General features: G+C 39.9%; 1 protein-coding gene across 2 annotated transcripts in view; it reads right to left on the reverse strand.

The window, feature by feature from the left end:
* Positions 1-20,067, reverse strand: part of RBMS3 (RNA binding motif single stranded interacting protein 3) — a gene marked incomplete at its 3' end in the record, with an annotated part of 434,589 nt that overhangs the window by 140,845 nt on the left and 273,677 nt on the right. For both annotated transcript variants that reach the window (XM_084221492.1, XM_084221493.1), the window contains exon 5: positions 6,677-6,834. In XM_084221492.1, coding sequence (XP_084077618.1) covers positions 6,677-6,834 — 158 coding nt within the window. The remainder of the gene's footprint in view (positions 1-6,676; positions 6,835-20,067) is intronic.

Below are 20,067 nucleotides of genomic sequence, written 5' to 3' on the forward strand. Positions count from 1 at the left end.
CTCTCTACAGACCACAATGGCACCAAAGCAGTCATTATGTGGGGTTAGAAGTAATAGGGAACATTTAACATGAGAAGAGAAGAGAAGAGAAGAGAAGAGAAGAGAAGAGAAGAGAAGAGAAGAGAAGAGAAGAGAAGAGAAGAGAAGAGAAGAGAAGAGAAGAGAAGAGAAGAGAAGAGAAGAGAAGAGAAGAGAAGAGAAGAGAAGAGAAGAGAAGAGAAGAGAAGAGAAGAGAAGAGAAGAGGAGAAGAGAAGAGAAGAGAAGAGAAGAGAAGAGAAGAGAAGAGAAGAGAAGAGAAGAGGAAGAGGTTATTTTAACTGCCTACCTAAAGCTCTTATACATGCTTATTATAAAGATTGATGCAGTGTCAAGAAACAACTTAATACAATTTTTATATAAGGAATACCATGGTAATTACATAATTATTACCTGAGAAATATTCAGCACCATGTAATTACCACTTAGTGGAAAAGTGTGGGTTTGGTTTACATATATCCTATAGTCACTTTGCTTAATAATAATAATATAAATGAGAATCAGGACTATTTTTTTTAATATCCAGAGTAAATATTTAAATTTTTACCATCACATTTATGTTATGATCAACATAATGATATTGTTTACATTTACAAGAGTGGGAATAATAAATCTTTGAGAACAATGCTTCCTTACTATTTAAGGCATTTTGCAAAGATGGAAGCAGGTAGGTAGTAACAGTATTTTACAGTGAGGGGAGCCCAAAGAATGGAGACCATTGCTAGAATACACACCAGAGAACTGAATTTCTTTGGCATACCAAGAAAAAGACTGGAGAGGCAGTCTGATAGCACTGCATAAGTACCTTTGTGGGGAGAATAAACCAGGGACTAAGGACTTCACTCTTCCTGAGAAAGTTGTGACAAGAACCAGATAAATTCAAAAGAGAAATTAGGCAGAAACATTTAACTGTAAGGAAGATGATCCACTGGCAAACATTAGATAGAAAACTGGTGGTCCTTTTTTTCTGGTGGATGTCTTAGAATAATTTCTGAAAGTCTTATTTTAGTAAGACATGGGCATTATCTCAATATTAGGTAACAGGTAGTATTTCAACTGCCTAGGATATAAAAGATGTGAGGCAAAATGATCTTCAGGTCTCAAATACTCTAAAGAGCATCTCTAAACAAGACAGTTTTGATTAGCATGAGGTTTCCTATGTTTTTCATCGTTCCATGGAAACACATTGACTAGTTTTTTAATTAATTTTGCTAATTTAATTCCAGGCATTCTAAGACCCTGATGTGGCTGCAACCAGATTTCCTCCTTCTCTGTAACAGATTTAGGTATCTTATCTCCCCAACTTTTCAGTCAGTAAGGGATTGCTTCAAAATGTTTGTGCTTTTTGGTTTGAATCCATTTTATGTTGGAAAAAAAGCTATTCCCTTTGCCACTCACAGCCTAAGAAGACATTTATTTTGACAAGTTCTCCTCATGGCTCACAAATTATATCTTTTCCCAACATGTCTTGCCTGTATATTCTTCAACTGTCTGCTTGAACAACAGGAGGTTGTTTACTTTCTCAGATAAATATAAAAAATCTACAGAAACCACTCTTTTCCTCTTGAGATGTGGTTCATTCCATACTTTGCAGCATCACCCATTATGCCAAGGTGAGCTGCCTGAGTATCTCTGCATTACAGTGTCTGTGTTTACAGTGCTCTCCACAGAGAAACCTCTCGGGGTCAGAAGAAATAACTTCATTACATATACATTACCCTGAAAACCTCTGAAAGATACACAGCCTCCTTTACGGAAAAAATACCCCAAAACCAGAGAAATTAAAGGCTAATCTCTCTTGTTTTACTTCAGTGGAAACTGGAGCATAACCATTTCTACTGAAATCCATGCAGAGCTTCTATAAATAGAATAATGATCCTGTGATGGCTCAAAATCTTGTTTCCTAGTTTTTGTTGCTCCCTTTTAGTTGCCAAGTTGAATATTGTTTCTAAAGACTGAATTTAAGACATGTAAAATGGGGAGAAGAAGGAGATAAGTTTAGTAAAAAAAGACAGAAAAAGCAAAGAAAAGCAATCCATTAGAACCTTTTCCAGAAGAATAAGGTAGAGAAAAGATGAAGATGAAGCCCAAAGTCCCAACAGCAGAGTGTTTAAATGCCTCGCTGCAGACCCCCAGTTAGGTCACAAAGGGATGGAAGCATCTCCCGGATGTATATCTCTGCTCTGAGGTGACAGCTAATTGGGGATCTCTTGACTTTGGCCATTTGCTGGGAACAGCATTGTAACATTCTTTTGTGACCATTTGTGTTGTACAAATTTTCTCACGTTACTGGAAAAGAACAGTAGGAGCACACAGCCATTTCCACCTAGACCTAGGCTGATTTATGCTACTGTCTTCACAGTCTCAGGTTAAGTATTGTACTGGTGCCTGCCAGCAGTGCAATGCTTGACTGTCTGACTGTCAGCATTTCCATCATAAATTTCTGTTTTCAGAAGCTTATGACTTCGTTGTAAAATGTTGCTTGTGGGAGGAATCTTGCAAGGTCGTTTTAAGTTACAAGACAGCAAACAAAATAAAAAAGTTAGTGGCTTCTAACTCTTTCTTTGTACTTTATCATTTAAAAGGACCTATAAAATGCTTGTTCTGCTGTTCAGCTGAGTGTGACAAACCTGCGTATGGTATTATTAACACTACTATCTCTTTAGGGAAGATACTTAAATAATACTTGAATGGTATTTTATTGTGGGGTTATAAAAAGCAATTTTTATTTCATCGATTCAGTGGTACCAGTTAAGTCCCTCCCCAAGGTATATACCAATATTTCATTGCTCTCTTTTCCAAAGCCCAAAGAGTTCTTCAATTAAACTCACAGTACCTCAGGCTTGGATAATGCAAATTACTCAGCCAAAATACCTGATGGCTCCCAGTTTTCCAGTTTCCTCCCTCATCACTTTTCAAAGCTGCATATTCATTTTCATCTTATGGAGTCCCATTGATATTTGTCTAGCGATCCTGATCCATCTGTCCTTCCCTGAAGTTTGCTTCTCCCTGCTTCTTCCTGAAAGTGCCCCTTCATGCCTGCTAGTTTTCTTAGGGATGTATGAAGTCCAGCAAAATTTTTCCAAGTTGCAACAGCAGATGGAAATCTGAGGGTCTCAGAGATACATCCCCACACAGACCTCCCCACCACCCTGCAGTGCTGCTCTGAGGCTTTTCCAGGGAGGCCTTTCAATGGAAATGTATCAGCACAGGCATTGGAATATTTTACAGATATCACACAAAGTCTTTGGAGCACGTTTGGGATTTCCAAATCAGTTTGGAAATCAGTTTAATATCTCTGTTTCACATGAGATATTAAATTATAAAGCAATTTCCTGGGTAAGATGCAGGATGTGACAAATTATTCTTCTGACTGAAAGTAGGAATGATTCTTATAATATCTAAGCTTGTACTACCATCCCAGAGGATGGATTTATTCAAGCTAAATTATAGCACCTTTTCAACCACCTTCAATTAAACCCTTGAATAAGGAAGAACAAAGCACTTTTCCTCTTCAAAAATGCATCCCTAAACTGCCTGAATGTTCTTTATCCCCTGGTGTGGCTGACACTTCTGTCTCCAAAGTAGCAACATCACTGATCCTCAGAAATCTCTCTCAAAATATTCCTCCTAGCAGAACAGCACCACTGCTTTGCCTCCACTGTGACTTTGTCATTCCTTTCTCTTCTCACACCTTAACATCTGGAATTCATCCTCTGTGGGCTTGTGGAAATCCAGGTCTTCCAGCACATACAGTTACCTCTTTATAAGTGGCAACACTTCTTCAGGATGAAGATAAATATTTCCCTCCATGCTCTCAATACCTTCTCCTATCCAGTAATTCCAGCCTCCCTCAAAGACCTTCTTACCATCTCTGACCTGCTTTTTACTCATACCATCAACAACACTACTAATGTTGTTTGCCAAACTCAAAAAATATCAACTTTAAAATTATATCTTGAAATTTCAAATCGAGTTTCTGTGGATTTCTTTCCATATTTTTTTTGTTTGCTTTGTTTTGTATTGTTCTCTTTCATCTTGCTGATTTTTTTCCAAAGACCACAGCAGTGTGAGCCCTGTGGAATGCCAGCTCCCAAGGAGAGTCTGAAGGCAGGTAACATGGCCTTGAAGTAAAAAGCATGGGCCAGGGGTGAGGCAGAGGCAGATGTGTGGAGTTTATAGCATGGAATGGCTTTTATGAAGCCACAGTCGAAGTCTAAAGTTTCCCTTTCTCTGGCCCCTTCCTCATAACTCTCCTCCCAAAAATCTCCCCTGGGGTGTACCCAGGCATAGTTGGCTCAGGCCACAGTGAAATGCTCTGGAAAGATTCAGGAAAATCTGCTCAGTTGCTTTTGAAGGATGCAAAAGAGAGGAAATTGTTTCATGGCTTGATTTTCGCTCAGAGCTAGTTTTGTACACACATATTCTAAGGGAGGCTGTTAATGTCACCAGACATAACTAAGGTAATTTTGATCCAAGAACATCTGAAGTTCTCCAGGTTATAAATGATTGAGTAGCCACCTGCAGTACTATGAAACTGCTAAACATACCCATTTAGAAGAAAAATCTGACAATAGTTGCCTACCTTCAGTCTTTACTTCTCAGTGCTTTTTGAATGAATATACTTATTTTGAGATTGACTATTTCCATGATTGGGCAGACTCGGAAAGCGAATTTTAATCATCATAAAATGTAATTAATAACTTTGAAACATCGCATTTCAAAAATGCTGGATGCTGCATCATTTCAGCATATGCAAATTAGACTTTTTCTCTGGTGCTTTTGTGGCTCTGTTTAGAGCAATGCTAAGCATCATGGCACATTCTACAGGCAGGCAAGATATACTGTGATAAAAGGTCCCAATCAGAATAGCCAGGATCCTCACCTGGGCTGCTGATTTGAACTTCTAAAATCTTATTTGGACTGGAAATCCAACTTCCATCCCATACCTATACTGCATTAGTACCCACTCAACATGGGCTCATGCCCTAGGTACACTAGAATGAAACTTTCAGGACTACAAGCAAAGCTAAACAAATTAACAACCTGTTTGGTTTGACTTACAGGAAAAAGATACCAGACAGCACTTTACAAAAAGAAAGTCAGCTAGTTATGTAATTAAATATTGTATTGATAATTCTGCCAAGACAGGAGTCAGCGTTCAACTATGGTTCTAAATTCCTGGATTAACTTTAGCCTTACTCAAATCAGTGGGAGAACTCCTGTATAGTTTGAAGGAGTGAAGGTTTTACCCCACTGTTGTTGACATGGTGAATTACACAACCTACAAGTTAGATCATTAAAGGGTTCCTGAAATACGCTCCATAATTAAATACATTTTCACAAAGTAAGTCAATTTTCAAAAAATGCAAGTTTATCCATGACTTTATCCATCTACATTTAGTGAGCTAGAAAAAACCATGTTATAATCTGCAAGAATGCAGTGAATCTTTCAGCAAAAATGCTTTGCCTTTTATCATTGAATTCAGACAATATTATCTAAACATTGTTTGTGCATGATGACCTTTCCCATCAAGGGCTGAGGTAACACTACAATGTCACTTTTCTTGAAAGCTAGCGTTTTATCACACAGTACCTCATTTCACTCAGGGGTATTATGGCACTAACAGAAGTGCCATGATATACCAAGATATAATGGATTTCAGAGAAATTTGCAAGATGAAGAAGTTATTTTGCCTTCCCTACAAAGCACAGTGTTATGAATATTCTGTAGAAACAATGATCTGGGATTTTTTTTCTCTTTTCTTTTGAAGCAGAAGACCGATTTGCAGCAGAATTGCAAATTTCTCTTCTTATTTGTTTTTTCAACACCTTTCTATATATAGCACTCTATTTCTTGGCTTTTGAAAAGAAAACTATTTGATTTGAGAATGTTTCCAGCTGAAGAGAATCTATGTAAATATTCCCTGAGAGTAAACATGGAGCCTTGTCTATCTGTACTAACAATGAAATACATGGTAATAATATGTTGCCCATTCTGTCTAAAATGTCTGACTACTCCATCAGGGCTTTTTCTATGCAAATATTTCTTCTTAAGCTCTTTTCATAGCTGCAGTCAAGGAAGCTGCAGCTTTCAAGGAAGACACATTTCTTCAGTCACAGTTCCTGCCCTTTGCTCTTCCAGCTGCTAAGTTTACTTTCTCCTGTTGCAAAATCTTTTTCAAATATTTAAAGTTTCATAGAATGGTTTGGGTTGGAAGGGACCTTAAAGACTATCAAGTCTCTCTCCAGATTTCTTACAGGACCCCTTCAGGTACTGAAAGACTGCCATAAATTCACCCCAGGATCTCCTAAGCACAAGCCTTGGTTTCTTTACCAAGTGTGTGCTTTTTGCTGTAGGACATTTAACATTATCTGAGCTTGATCCTGAATGGATAGCTCACTATTCCCAGCGATTTTTATTTACATATACCAACACAGAATGAAGCAGTTTTTAGAACAATGAAATGAACATCCTTCTACACTGGCATTTCCTGGTGGAAAGAATGGACACAATCTGATAAAGGTGCCACTCTGTATCTTCCACACCTGTGAGACTTCAGAGCTACAGAACAGAAAGCAATTGCAAAGGAGCAAAGGCGAAAAAATGTGCATGAAAAGTAAGAGCAAAGGTTTCACCTGGCAAAGCCGACTCCTCTGCTGACTCCATTGGCATCTCTTAATATTCTGGTGGAAATGACATGTCCAAAGGGCTTCAGCATATTCTCCAGTTCCTGCTCATCCATGGACACGGGTAAATTTGAGATGTATAGATTTGTGGGATCTTGCTCTTGTTGCTGCGACAAAATAAGAGAAATATCCTCAGTTAGGCTTAACACAGTAGAATAGCTTGACTTGTACAAGGAGGGCTGCTCAAAATAGGACCAAGCCAAGAATTCATAGCTGCATTAGAAGAAAAGCTGGGTAACCTTTCCATGATGGCAACATATTTGCCAAATTTCTGCAAACTCTCATGCATGTGCTTAATTCTGCGCACGATTGCTCTTATTGAACTCAGTGACACTACTCATTTATAGAAAATTACTCTCATGAACAAGTGTTCTTGGATTTGTGTCCTAATTTAGCAAAGAGATTGTGAAGAAAACGTGATTTCCCCAAATGTGCTAATGTTAACATAAATAAAGAACAAAAATTCAACATATATTTTAAGCAGATGCACTTTCCAGCCTGAACACTTCCCATTCAGCCTGTTCATCATGAAAAAGGTTGGTTGAGAACACAGAATACTTTTCATAGTATCTTCTCCTGTTCTTTCCCCATGAAAAATGTCTTCCTTAATAATAAGCAACAAGATCTAACTGGGCCAGGGGGAGGAGGGGGGAGTTCTGCAGTTCAACCTATGGTCCTGGGTGAGATAGGCCACATGTTTATTCTGAGACTAAATGAAAACATCTTATAAAGCAAAGCCTGTAGCATGAATAATTGAAAAAACAAATTCAAAAGCAGCTTTCTTGTTTTATTTCAGCTCTTTAGGCTAAACTTTCCATTTTGGTAACTGCTCCAACTCCTATTCTTGCCTGCTGAACTCCTGCATAGAAACATGAAAGAGACATAGATGCCATATGTAAAATAACTGCACTGAAGCAATAAAAAACCCCTTGTCTACAGACAACCAGGTCTTGATTGCATTAAATCAATTTAGTTATGCCCATGCAAATTTTCATGGCTCTGTCTATTTTTATTGATACAAGCTTGACATAATATCTGATCACCTGCCAGCACAAGCCTGACTGGGATCAGGCATTACCACATAATTTCAGTTAATATTAAATAACCAAAAATACAATATGCAATCATTATACTGTCTAGTAATCCAGATAAGACCTTCTCTGAGAAAGTTCTCTGAGACAGAGTTTTTAATTCTTTGTATTACACATTTTAATAGGCAGAATTAATTTGTACCTGTTCAACATTGAGTTGACAACAGCAATACCCCTTTTTTGCTGAGTTGTCCTAAAATCAGATTAATAACCTTGCAGCAGCACTGCAACCTTGCACTGTTATGAAATTACACACAGTCCTGCAGCCATCTGCCCCGGTTTAACTAAACTAGTTTCAAATTTCACTCCATTAAAATCAGTGAGGATGTGCCTTGTCAAACACAATAACGCATCCTGTTTCAAGAAGATGTATGAAGACAGGACAGAACCAAGATATCTGCTCCATCACTGCCTTTTACATTCAAGGCCACAATATTGGAAAGAGAAACTGCTTCAAGCTGTGATCCACACACACCATCTTTGCAGAGACAAGAATGACTAAGGCAAATCTAAGGTAGCTAAATAGCAGAATCAGAAGCTGAAGAAAGTTTTTAGCTTCTCTTACTTCAGGCTCTAGGGAAATTTTAACCCTTTTGGATGAGACAAAAAAACTGTAAATGGAGACCCCAAAAGGTCCAAAATCAGGAGGCATATAATATTGTTGTACTGTTTAATGTGGATTCTGATCTCAGGGTTATGGATGCTCGTCTTTGGATGTACTGGCTAATGACCATTGCATTCTAGCTTTGGATCTCCAGACTCACTACCCCATAAAACAGCACATTACTGTGCATGATGAATTTCTCTTTTACAAAACAGAAACAAAAGCCCAAAGTAGGCATGTTATCAAGCTGCTGTCTATAAAAATATACCCAGTCATTACCACATCTTTAAGTAAGGGGTAGAAGAGAGGAGAGGAGCACCACACACGTGAACACTGAACTTACTGCAAATTCAACTGAAGTTACAAACCTCAATAATATAGAAAAAACTTATTTCCCTTTCTAGTTATCTTTCCTTGCAGCCATCTTCCTTCCTCTCACATCAATTTACATTTATACACACCCAAAAGCTAGTTCCTCTCCAGTAACCAAAAGATGCTAGTGAGGGGTCAGAACTGCTACAGTACCGACAATGGAAGGAAAATCATGCAAACAGTCCTGCAGGGAAGGTAGACAAGAAAAGAAAAGGAATATGAGCTTCAGATCACACTTTTAGCTTCGGGAAAAGCAAGGAGAAAAGAATGCAAATAATTTTCTTTCTCTGTCTTTTTTTTTTCCTTTACATTTTTCACCTTTTCTGTATGCAAGCTATATTAAGTTTTATTGGTACTTCCCGCCTTATCCACCCTCCACACCACAAAATCACACAAAAAAAGGGATGATGTAGGAATTTGGAAGCATCTTCATTGTTACTAGGTACTTTGAAAGGGTGAGCAATAGAGGCAGGTAAAGCAGAGGCATTCAAAAGCAAGTCAAAGCAGAAAGTTTTGCAATTCCAATTGGCTTAGTTCTTCAGAAATAATTCCATTATTATGCAAACCTCTACATATTGATTGGTCAAGGGCTTTGATTAATCCACCAATCAATGCTCAAGGACTAACATCTCTTGCTAATATTTAGAAAAAAAATGTGCTGATGGAATCCCTGTAAGACCAGACTAATGTGGAAAAGTGGAGTTATGCATCAGTAACTTCACGACAGCCTCTGCTTTCTCTGAAGCAACTCAGTCCCACAGCACATTAAAATGAGAGCTCCTCCTTTGACTACTCAGTTTTCAAGCTGGGGCATACAAATAAAATAAATAAGAACCGTTGCCAATGTGTTTCACTTCTGAACCAGGAACACATAAGCCTTTTAACTGTGCTAGAGATTAAATGTCGTTGTTTTAAATATCCGTGGAAAGTTAGCTACACTCTGAGGATGAATGAAAGACTAGCAGACCATATTCACTCTTCCACAGGGATTTCCAAGCCTATCTTTTATCAATGTGAGAAATAAATGCAGCAAACAGAGAGACAGATGAGGCCACTCATGCTACCTCCGCAACACAACAGTGTTTTCTAAGAAATGGAAAAATTCACATTATTTTTCCTTACTATACAAATATAGCATTTAGAGAAATACCCCTTTCCTTTAGAGAGAATTATCAGCCCACAGAAGCCATATATCACACAACAAACTGAAACAAGATGAAATGCCTGCACAGCAATGCAGCCGGGAGCTGTGGCGGCTTTACAGGGGTGATGTGGAACCCAGCTGCCCTATCACTGTGCAGCCAGACCCCACTGCCACCTTCCCTCACGAGTTCCTATTTCTCAGCCTCTGGCACTGAGGCTCCTTGTGATCTTTTTCAGTTGTGCAGAGATCTCTGATGTTCAGTGTGGAGGTCCTAACACACGCCTCTCATTTTGCCCAAGCCTTTCCATCCCAGATTCCCCAAGCTCCTGTGTGAGATATTCTCTTCCCAACCCCCGTGACACTGCTGAGCTTTTCACTGTCAAAGGTAAGTGTCCTGCTGTTCAAAATGTGCCTATTTGTTGACAAGATAAGCTTAACCAGAACTGTAAGTCCGAGCACCCCATGAACTACTTGCCTTTCATAATCCCAACCACTGACAGCTCAGTTTGTGCCTTCAGTGAAGGAACAGCTCCCAGGGTTGCAGGACGGATGGTGATGTTAGTGTCTGGATCAGGCTCCCTGTGGTTCATTTAATTCTCTCTAAGATTTTTCACTAGACATAAAAAAAATGCTACTTCCCATCTTGGGCCACTAAAATCTCACTTGTTATCGTCTCCAGTCCCAAAATGCACTGACTGACCAGTGAGAGAGCTGAAAGCGTTTTGTTTGATACTGAAGGTCGCTTCAGAACTGCATCTTCATCCTATGACCCCAGGAGTCTGGGCAGGAACCAAAAGGGTGGGTGGCAGAAAGCCACATGCTCACCACAAACAGCTCCGACAGCGCTGTGACTTGGACGCCCCGCAGCTGCAGCCTTGGAGGCAGTGCTGTGGGGCCACCAGCCAAGCAGAGCCTGGGCTTTGCTAGCGAGTTCACAGCATCCTAGAATCACTAAGGTTGGAAGAGATCTCCATGATCAACTCCAACCAGTAACCTAACACTGCCAGGTCTACCACTAAACCATGCCTCTAAGCACCACATCTACATGTTTCTTAAAAACCTCCAGGGACGGTGATTCTATCGCCTCCCTGGGCAGCTTGTTCCAATCCTTGACCACCCTTTCAGTGAAGAAATTTATCACTCTGGACCACACAAAGGACACCATGCTGGCCCTGCACCACGGGGGAGTGAGACACCTGTTGCTGCAGCCCTCCCAAAGCATCCCTTGGATCTAATCCCCCAGGAGTGAGAAGGGCCTCCCCAGGGGGACCGGGGCCAGCCACCGCAGCTGACCGCTGTCCTGGAGGCTCACAGAAGCAGGGGTTCTCTGCAGTGTGGCAGCACATTTCCTCTGCCTTTCCCAGGCCCTGTGCCAAACATGGATAAATCATGGGTACAACACTGGGCCAAGTTGCTGCTTCATGAAGAGAGGGGTGAAGCAACCGTGCAGCCAGCTGTGCGTGCCAGCTGCAGAAGAACCATGCCCAAGACATGCAAACTTGCAGGGCAGGCTCAAGGCACCATCAAAAGCCTGCTCCTGGCTATCCTCACAGATGTTCATTTTAGTCAAGATCTCCCATTTGACAGCCCAAGGATTTTCCTCATACAGTTTGCACTCGCACTCCAGCCCCAAAGAAGCAGGGATAAACTTATCCAGTCAGTCCCAACCCTAGGAAATCCTGGCACAGCCTCACACCTTAGGCTAAGCTCACTCTGGGACCCTGGTCTGTGCCAGTCTGTGTGGGTACACTGAGTGCCAGAGAATGAGCCAACAACAACAAGAAAAAAGAAATTAAGTCATTTTAAGCTCCTCTCCAGAGAAGTGCATGGCTTTTTGCAACTCCCTTTGCTCCCACTGCAGCCTGTTTCACCATCATTGTATGAGCATAATACCTCAGCTCCTCTGGCCCTTGTATTCCAGGGGCTTTAGCTGCTTGCATATGTTGCAGCTGGACCATTCTGGCTGGGCATGTGCGTGACAGACACTCTCAAAGTGGTCAAAACCACACCTAGAAAGGCTTAAAATTGTGAAGATTAATTTTTATAGTTTTTTTTAATTCCAATTTGAAAAAAAAAATCTAATCTTAAAATTGGAAGGTGAAATTGTGAATACTGCAGACCAGCAGTGTCAAGGCCATGTTTTTTATTAGCTCAGACCAACTCCAGTGGTCAGCAGAGCAGACATCCTGCTTCAAGGCTCTGGAGTTCAGCAGTCAGGAGCAGTTGTACTGGGGAAATAGCCAGAAATTTTGTTACTGCCTTTAAGCAAGAACTGGGCCAGTCACTCAGCTCCCAAGGCCTGTGCCAAGGAAGGAAAAGAAGTTTATGATACAGAGGATTTGAAGTACACCACACCAGCAGCATTTCAGACGAAAAAAAGAAAAAACAAAACCAAACCCAACCCTAGTGGGGCGTGTGCTACAACTCCAAGTTTGCTGTTTGCTTTGCTGGGCCCTCCCAGACACTTTTGAAAGAAGGACAACGTTCAGATGGGATTTTCCCTCCCATCTTGAGATAATCCTTGGAAGCAATGCGTGAAAAGCTGAAAGAACAATTCCTTCTTGTGTGAGCTGAGGCTAAAGCTCCTTACGCAGTAGATTTAGTAATGCATTCCTTAAAGACACGTGTAGGGAGGGGCAGACAGCTTTTGGCAATGTTATTTTTTTCCCAAAAGGAACTCAAAACTCTTCTAATCTGTGATCTCAGTAGGACTGGAAACTGAGTATGCTTGGTTTATCTGGAAACCTTATGTACCAATTCCTTTTATTGAACCTAATTCATTTCTCTTTAGAGCAGCTTGCTCTAGGAAACCAAGCACTGATTATGAGTTCAAATGATCTCTTTTTCCATCTTCCAAACTTATTCTGAGAATTTAAGTTTGCAACTCCTCCTTTAAGAGATATAATCAATATTTATACTATTTATCAATAGTATTATCAATATTTATTTATTTTCTGGTCTTTAATAAATTGACTCTTCATTATACTCATTTTGACACAGGTCAATATTATAGCTCTCCTTTAGAAACACAGTTCTGTTTTTTCAGATGCAGGTTCAAAACACCCTTTAAGCAGTTTTTTTCTCAAATTAGTTCATCTCTGCCTTATGGCTACTGCCCAGATCTTCAGCCTATGCACTGAACTCCTTGTCTCCTTTAAAGATCTAGGTTGAACTTCTGTACCCCCTCAAAATAAAAATAGTCATGTTTTTTTATAGAAAAAGCAATTTATGTGGATCTATATATATGAAACCAGATAATTTATATGGAAACATTTATGTGGTATTTCACACGTTTTCCAGTGTTTGCTCACTATTTTGAAAACGGCAGTTGTATGGCAGCATCAGTCTCATCTAAGTTTATTAAATTATTTCTAAACTGGAGTCTTTATACTCACTAAGCTTAAATTAAATTTAGAGGAAGCATGTAATATTTACCTCAGTAGATTCATATTCAATAATTCTTCCTGTTGTTTTATTTTTTAATATTCACATTTTTAGTACTGCAGATCATGAGAACTTTTCAGGACATCTGAGACAGACATTCATTTAAAAGCTGATCCTATGCACAGACCAAAATTCGGAACGAAAAGACTTTCCCCCCAGTTTCCTATTGCTACTCCGTTTAGTCCTGCTGCTTTTTCATATTAATATAGCATATTTTTTCACATGTGCAAAAGATGCCTGGCTTCAGACAGAGTAAGGTACTGAATTTATAATCCTGGTGTTTAACTTCCACTCTAATACCTAATGTCTTCAAGGAACATTTAGAGGTGTTCTCTCTTCACTGACCTATTCAGCCATGGCAGGATGCTCCTAACTTACTTACTCACTGCTAGATAGGATGAATATGGGCTAGTAATGTGAAAGCTAAAAGAAAGTCACCCCAAGCTCCACCACCTCCTGGTATCACAGAAGTGACAGCAGGAAATCCTTTTCCTCCTCAGGGAGGATGAGAAGGAAGGGTGTGGTGTAGGGCTTGGGGATGGGATCTTGCCTGTGTACCTGCATGTGGTGCCTTCCCAATCAAAGAAGATACACTGATATGAATTAAGTGACAGTAGTCCTGCTTTCAAAGACTTTTTACATTACATGTTTGTTTTATAAGAAGAAGGAACAAACAAAAAAAAAAAAACTCCCGCTAAACCTTTGCTATAGCAATGGTCCAGACAATGCAGCCTTCCAGATTTGCCAATGACATATTTTGAGCCATCACTGCAGTAACATGAGGTGAACAAAATTAATGAAGTGCAGCTGCCAGGGTTCCATTTGACTTTTTCCTTGCTTGCTTTCCTTTATGTGGACAAATTTTTAACAATATAGAAAGCTAAATCAATGGCCAGTTAACTATTGATCCCTGGCTAGTTTCACTCTCTTGTTGAGAACCACACCAAAAGGCTTACAGTGATGTACATACAGAAAGCCTAAACTTCACATGGATTTTATTAGTGCACAATGCATTAATAATATAACAGATACAGCTGAAGGAAACTGCTAAAAGTAATGCAGGCCTCCTTGTCAAGAGTATTTCTGAAGCTCTTTTACAGAATCTTGGAATTAAGTTGGAAAAGACCTTTATGATCACTGAGTCCATCCCTTAACCCAGCACTGCCAAGTTTGTCATTAAACCATGTTCCTACCTGACAGATATACTTGTCTTTTAAATCCCTCCAGAGATGGACACTCCACCACTTCCCTGGGCAGCCTGTTCCAATGTTTGACAATCCTTATGGTGAATTTTTTTCCCTAATATCCAGTCTGAACCTCCCCTGGTGCAACTTAAGGAAATTTTCTCTTGTCCTACCACTTGTTTCCTGGGACACCAAGCGGGCTACAACCTCCTTGCAGGCAGTCATGCAGAATGGTAAGGTCTCAGCAGAGCCATTTCTCCAGGCTGAATAACTCCTGCTCCTTCAGCTGATCCTCACAGGACTTGTGTTCCAGAACCTTCACCAGCTTCATAGCCCTTCTCTGGACATTCTCCAGCCCCTCAGTGTCTTTCTTGCAGTAAGTGGCCCAGAACTGAGCACAGGATTTGAGGTGTGCCCTCCCCAGTGCTGAGTACAGGGGGACAATCCCTGCCCTGGTCCTGCTGGCCACACTACTGCTGATACAGGCCAGGATGCCATGGGCCTGCTTGGCCACCTGGGCACGGACTGGCTCATGTTCAGCTGGATGTCAAGCAGCACCCCCAGGTCCTTGCCCACCAGGCAGGTTTCCAGCCACTCCTCACCGAGCCTGCAGCGTTCAGTGGGGTTGTCGTGACCCAAGTGCAGGACCAGGAACTTCACCTTGTTGAACCTCACACAATTGGCCTTTTCCCATCATTCCAGCCTGTTCATATCCTTCTGTAGAGCCTCCCTATCCTCCAGCAGATGAGAACTCCTGCCCAATTTAGTGTCATCTGCAAACTGACTGAGGGTGCAGTCCATCCCCTCATCCAGATCGTTGATAAAGAAATTAAACAGGACTGGCCCCAACACTGATCCCTGGGAAACATCACTTGTGACAGATGCAACTCCTCCACCACCTTGCCCTGGTCCTGACCATCCAGACAGTTTTTATTAAGGACCGAGACAAAGAAGGCATTAAGTACATCAAACTTTTCCTCATACTTTGTCACTGTTTCCCTCTACGTCCAATAATGTATGGAAATTTTCCTTAGCTCTCTTTTTATTGCTGATGTATTTATAGAAGCAAATTTTATTTTCTTTCATGGCAGTAAGTCAGATTACCTTCTAGTTGGATTGTCAATCCCAACATGTTTTTTGGGGAAGAAGCCCTAATTATTACATGACCATTCTCGGGTGCTTCTGAGGTTTCTAACACATCAATAACCCCAGTATCCTTGCTCCTACATGGATGGCCATCCCCTATCTCCTCTGAGACAGCAGATCAGAACACTGTCCCTCACACACTGGCATGATGCCCCCAGGCTTATCTCTGCTGAGCCTGGCTTTATCCCTTTTCCACCTAAATTTTTTTTGCAGTAGGCATTGTCCGAAGCATGAGCTATCTCTTCAACCAAGACTGTCTAAAGAACAGAGGACATTTGGTTATTCAAAGCAGCTTATTTTGTCTTAGGTACGTTCAAAAGAATCTCTGTGTTGTTTGATGGTCTTCCAAAGGCTCCAAATACACAAAGATTTAACATCCTGAGATGTTGAGGCTCACACACTGACATATCGACTTCACAGTAGTTGCTGCGCCTTTTAGACTTGGTGCTGACTACATGTTTCATAAATTTCTCTTCTTCTGTGCCCAGCCCTACCTGATGCTAATGTTATAATGGTTCAAAATTTATTAAGTGTGGTGTTTCCAAAGAGTCACAGGAGATTTGGCCCCAGTATAATTATGCAACCACTATTTAGCAATAATAAGGCCAAATCCATCAAACATTTTAAATACAGTTAAACTAAACCTGCAGCATCCATTTTCTGTATAAGCTTGATTGTCATTAAGTCGTGTCAAAAGTCTGTTAACAAGGTCACCTTCTGAAAAGACAGTGGTTCTGCACATGGACACAGAAAATACTCATTAGTGCTATTCTGAAGAAAAGCATTTTCCCAATGCTTTTCAGAAGTATTTTATTGTTATTCACATACATAAATTTAAGCACTACTGAACTTTATAATGACACAAGAAAAGCACTCCTGCCATTTGAAATCCTTTTCCTGGAGTCATCTAATCAGAAAAGATGTGACTTAGGTACCCAGCATTACTGGGCCATCACTGAAACACTCTGCAGTTATTCCTTAAACAAAGAACAGACTAAAGATTGCTCTACCAAATTTTGTCCAAAAATTGCAAACAAATTCCTAAACCTCAAACCTATAAAGAGCAATACCAAAAAGTATTGTAGGAAATTATTTGTCACAAATGCCTATATCAGCTTCACTGTGGAGTATTATTTGTAAGTACTGCTTTAATTAAAACCATGAACTTTAAAAGAGTTCACAGTTTATATATGCCCAGGATTTCTTCTCTTTGTGCAAACTATCAGATTGCTGTGTCTGCTGTGTAAGCTGGACTCAGCATTCTTTTAATTAAGTTTGTTCATGGACAGCACAGCATTTGCTAAAGCTAAATATTGCTGGATCTGAATTGTTATTGGTCAGTCCAGCACAGAGCTGTTGCAGAACCTTCCATCATGCAATTCACCTGCCAATGGTGATTTGATTTGCCCTTTGTCTTCCCTGGGAAATATGGGCTTGAGTACTATGGCTGCTGCCTTCAGATTCTATAAGATACATGGTACCTCCCTTCACTTCCACAGAATACACTTGTAACCAGAACTACCAAAGACTGATGTAAACACCTCTTATTCATACTTTTGCTGTTACAAGGCGAGATTTTTAAAACTCCTTACCTCTTAGTCTCCCTACAAACAAATATCTAGCTTCCAACTTCCACAGTACAGTGCAGCCAAAAAGGCAGATCAACTCAGAGAAAATCATTGTATCATTGCAGCTTTGAGTATGTTCAGTTGTCTCCATATTCTATTTCACACTGTTTCAGTGACTGGTTTGCTATTTTTATTGCTGTTAAGTAAGAATCAATTAATTACCTCAGATGATCTGATAACTGTCTATGGCAATTTCTGAAAATACTACACTAACCCCTACTTATGGGCCTGAAATCAGAAACTCACTTATAACTACTGGAAGCAAAAGGCTTTTTTTGCCAGATGAGCTGCAACCTGAGCTGAATACCTTATATCTCTTTATTTTGATTTTTCATCAATATTACGCTGGTGAATTTCTGACAGTTTTCTGTTGCCCACTGGACAAAATAGCCTCAAGTATGTTTGTTTCCTTTATGCTATACTGAGCTAATGATATACTGATTGATGTATATTTTGCAGGATTCTCTTACTGATATTTAGACAAGAGTCAAGTCCTTTTTCCCTGCAGAGAGTCAATGAACCTTGCAATTTAACTCTGCTATTAACTTTCTCCCAGAACTGTGTTCTACATGATGCTGTCCAACAGAAAGGGTGCATTTGTGATGTGCAACAGAGAGCAAAGAGGTCATGGAAGAGGTTACTTGCTTTGCAGAGGACACAGAGTGAAATCAGGCCACAGTACAAACTTTCCGCTATCAATAAGGGAGGAAAGAAAACTAATTTGACCTAAATTTCCATATGCACTAAATCAATAACATTAAATTAACAGCTTAATTTAAAGTGATCTTAAAAAAAGACTTGGAAGTATGCACTGAAACATCCCATTTTAACTGATTCTTGTGATTATTATTTGTAATTTTGAAAAATATGATACAGCAAATAATAAGTATTTAGTAGCACTGCTTACTTCAGTTCTTAAAAAAATATCTGCAGTGCCAGTGACACTAATTAGTTGAAATGCTTTTTTGTACGTATGTAAAATGCTAAGGGAAAAAAAAATTCTGATTGCAATAATATATAAAAAAGAAATTCACAATTATTTTTGCTCTAATTAAAATCATACTTCCAAACACCTGACATAAACACCAAGCATTTCCAGGTCAACTCTTGTTATGTTCAGGCAATATAACTCTTACAAGAATTCTACAGTTCTACTTTACACAAGCTGAAATATCAAGAGTTATGATAAGCAATACTCAGAAGCTGGATTTGTGCACACAGCAATGCAGATGCCAGAGTAAAAGGTACAAATTATTACAGAATTTCTAGATCTTGTTTTTTAGTCTACATTTGTCAAGACTGCAACTGTCAAGAGTGGTGAGTCCTGGAGCTGACTGGGCTGTTCCACTTGCTCATCTCAAAGCTTAAAGCAGAATGTCTATGTACTCATGACAGTAACATTAGACCAAAAGGATTGCAAATGGCAGTGGAAACAAATAGTTTTCTCCCTAATCTGTCTCAGGATACAACACCACTTGCTCAGTGCAGAGGTCAGAGTTCAGTGTCATTGTAGAGGACAAAACTGGGCTCCTCAAACTGTAGATAAAAAGCTCTTGGGTCAACCTGTGCACTGACCCCTCCTGTGTAACTGTGGAGACTGCAGCAGGTGTTAGAGCAGAGGTTGGATGCTCTTTCCTTGGCAAAGGAAGCAATGGGACTTCTTAAACAACAGGAGCATGGCAAAGGTGAGGGCTTTGCTGTCTGATCTTCCAGAGGCTGTAGGATGCCATAATGGAGCAGCAGAGCCACAAGTTACAAATGTGGTTCTGTACTTGGCCATGGTGGCTTTAGGACTTTCTGTCCACTATTTTCAGCAGCTGCTCTTTCCAAGGACAGAGTATTTTCTCTGTCATGGCGTGATCCTTCTCTAACTGAATGGTAGAGGAAAAATTCACTTTGGTTTAGCTGGCAGCATCAGGATCTGTGCTTGGAAAACATTTTTAGAACTGCATTCAGTTAGCCCAGTGAATACATTTCTTCTGATGATTATCATGCATTTATTGTTTTCCTTTAATATTTCATTTCAAAGCTGCCAGAAATATAAAGACAAAACAGATTTGCACACAGGGTTAAATTATTTTCAATGTTGCATCCACCTGTAGAGCAGTAGGAACTTGTGGTTCTCTTGAGAAACTGCTCTAGATTTGAGACTAAGTCTGAGGAATCTAAGGAAACTTCGATTTCTTCATTTAAAATTCAAAGACTTAACATTTAACTGTCTACACTTGGACTGGAAAAAGACCATAGCTATTAACAGTAGTAAATTATCAGCACTGGGACAGCATTAAAAGCTTTAAGAGGACTTTTTGGGACAGTAAAAGGCTTTTTAATATTTGACCTACTGACCCAAAGGCGAATTCAAGCAGTGCACAGGTCCCATGTGATTGCCTGTGAGGAAAACGGAAGGTGTTCTTTTGTCATGTTTTGTGTTACTTCCTATAAACCATAAATGAAGTCAGAATTTTCTAGTCTGGGAATTCCTGTTGGGATAAAGGTTGAGGCCTACTTAGTCTGAGTCCATACAGACTGCTAGAGAACAGTTATTCATCTTGATGCACATGCCAGAAATAGAAACCTACTAGTCCTTGAGGATGCATCAATTTTCAGAGAGACTGAATAGTTTTAACTACTACAGAAACGTAAGGAAAAAGCAATCTACATAGACACTGCTTAAGGAAATCAAAATCCATCGTAAAACACCGCCTTGACAGCTTTATTTTGAGAAAG

Source organism: Fringilla coelebs (genome assembly GCF_963513975.1).
Source record: "Fringilla coelebs genome assembly, chromosome: 1".
In the NCBI taxonomy this organism is placed as follows: Eukaryota; Metazoa; Chordata; class Aves; order Passeriformes; family Fringillidae; genus Fringilla; species Fringilla coelebs.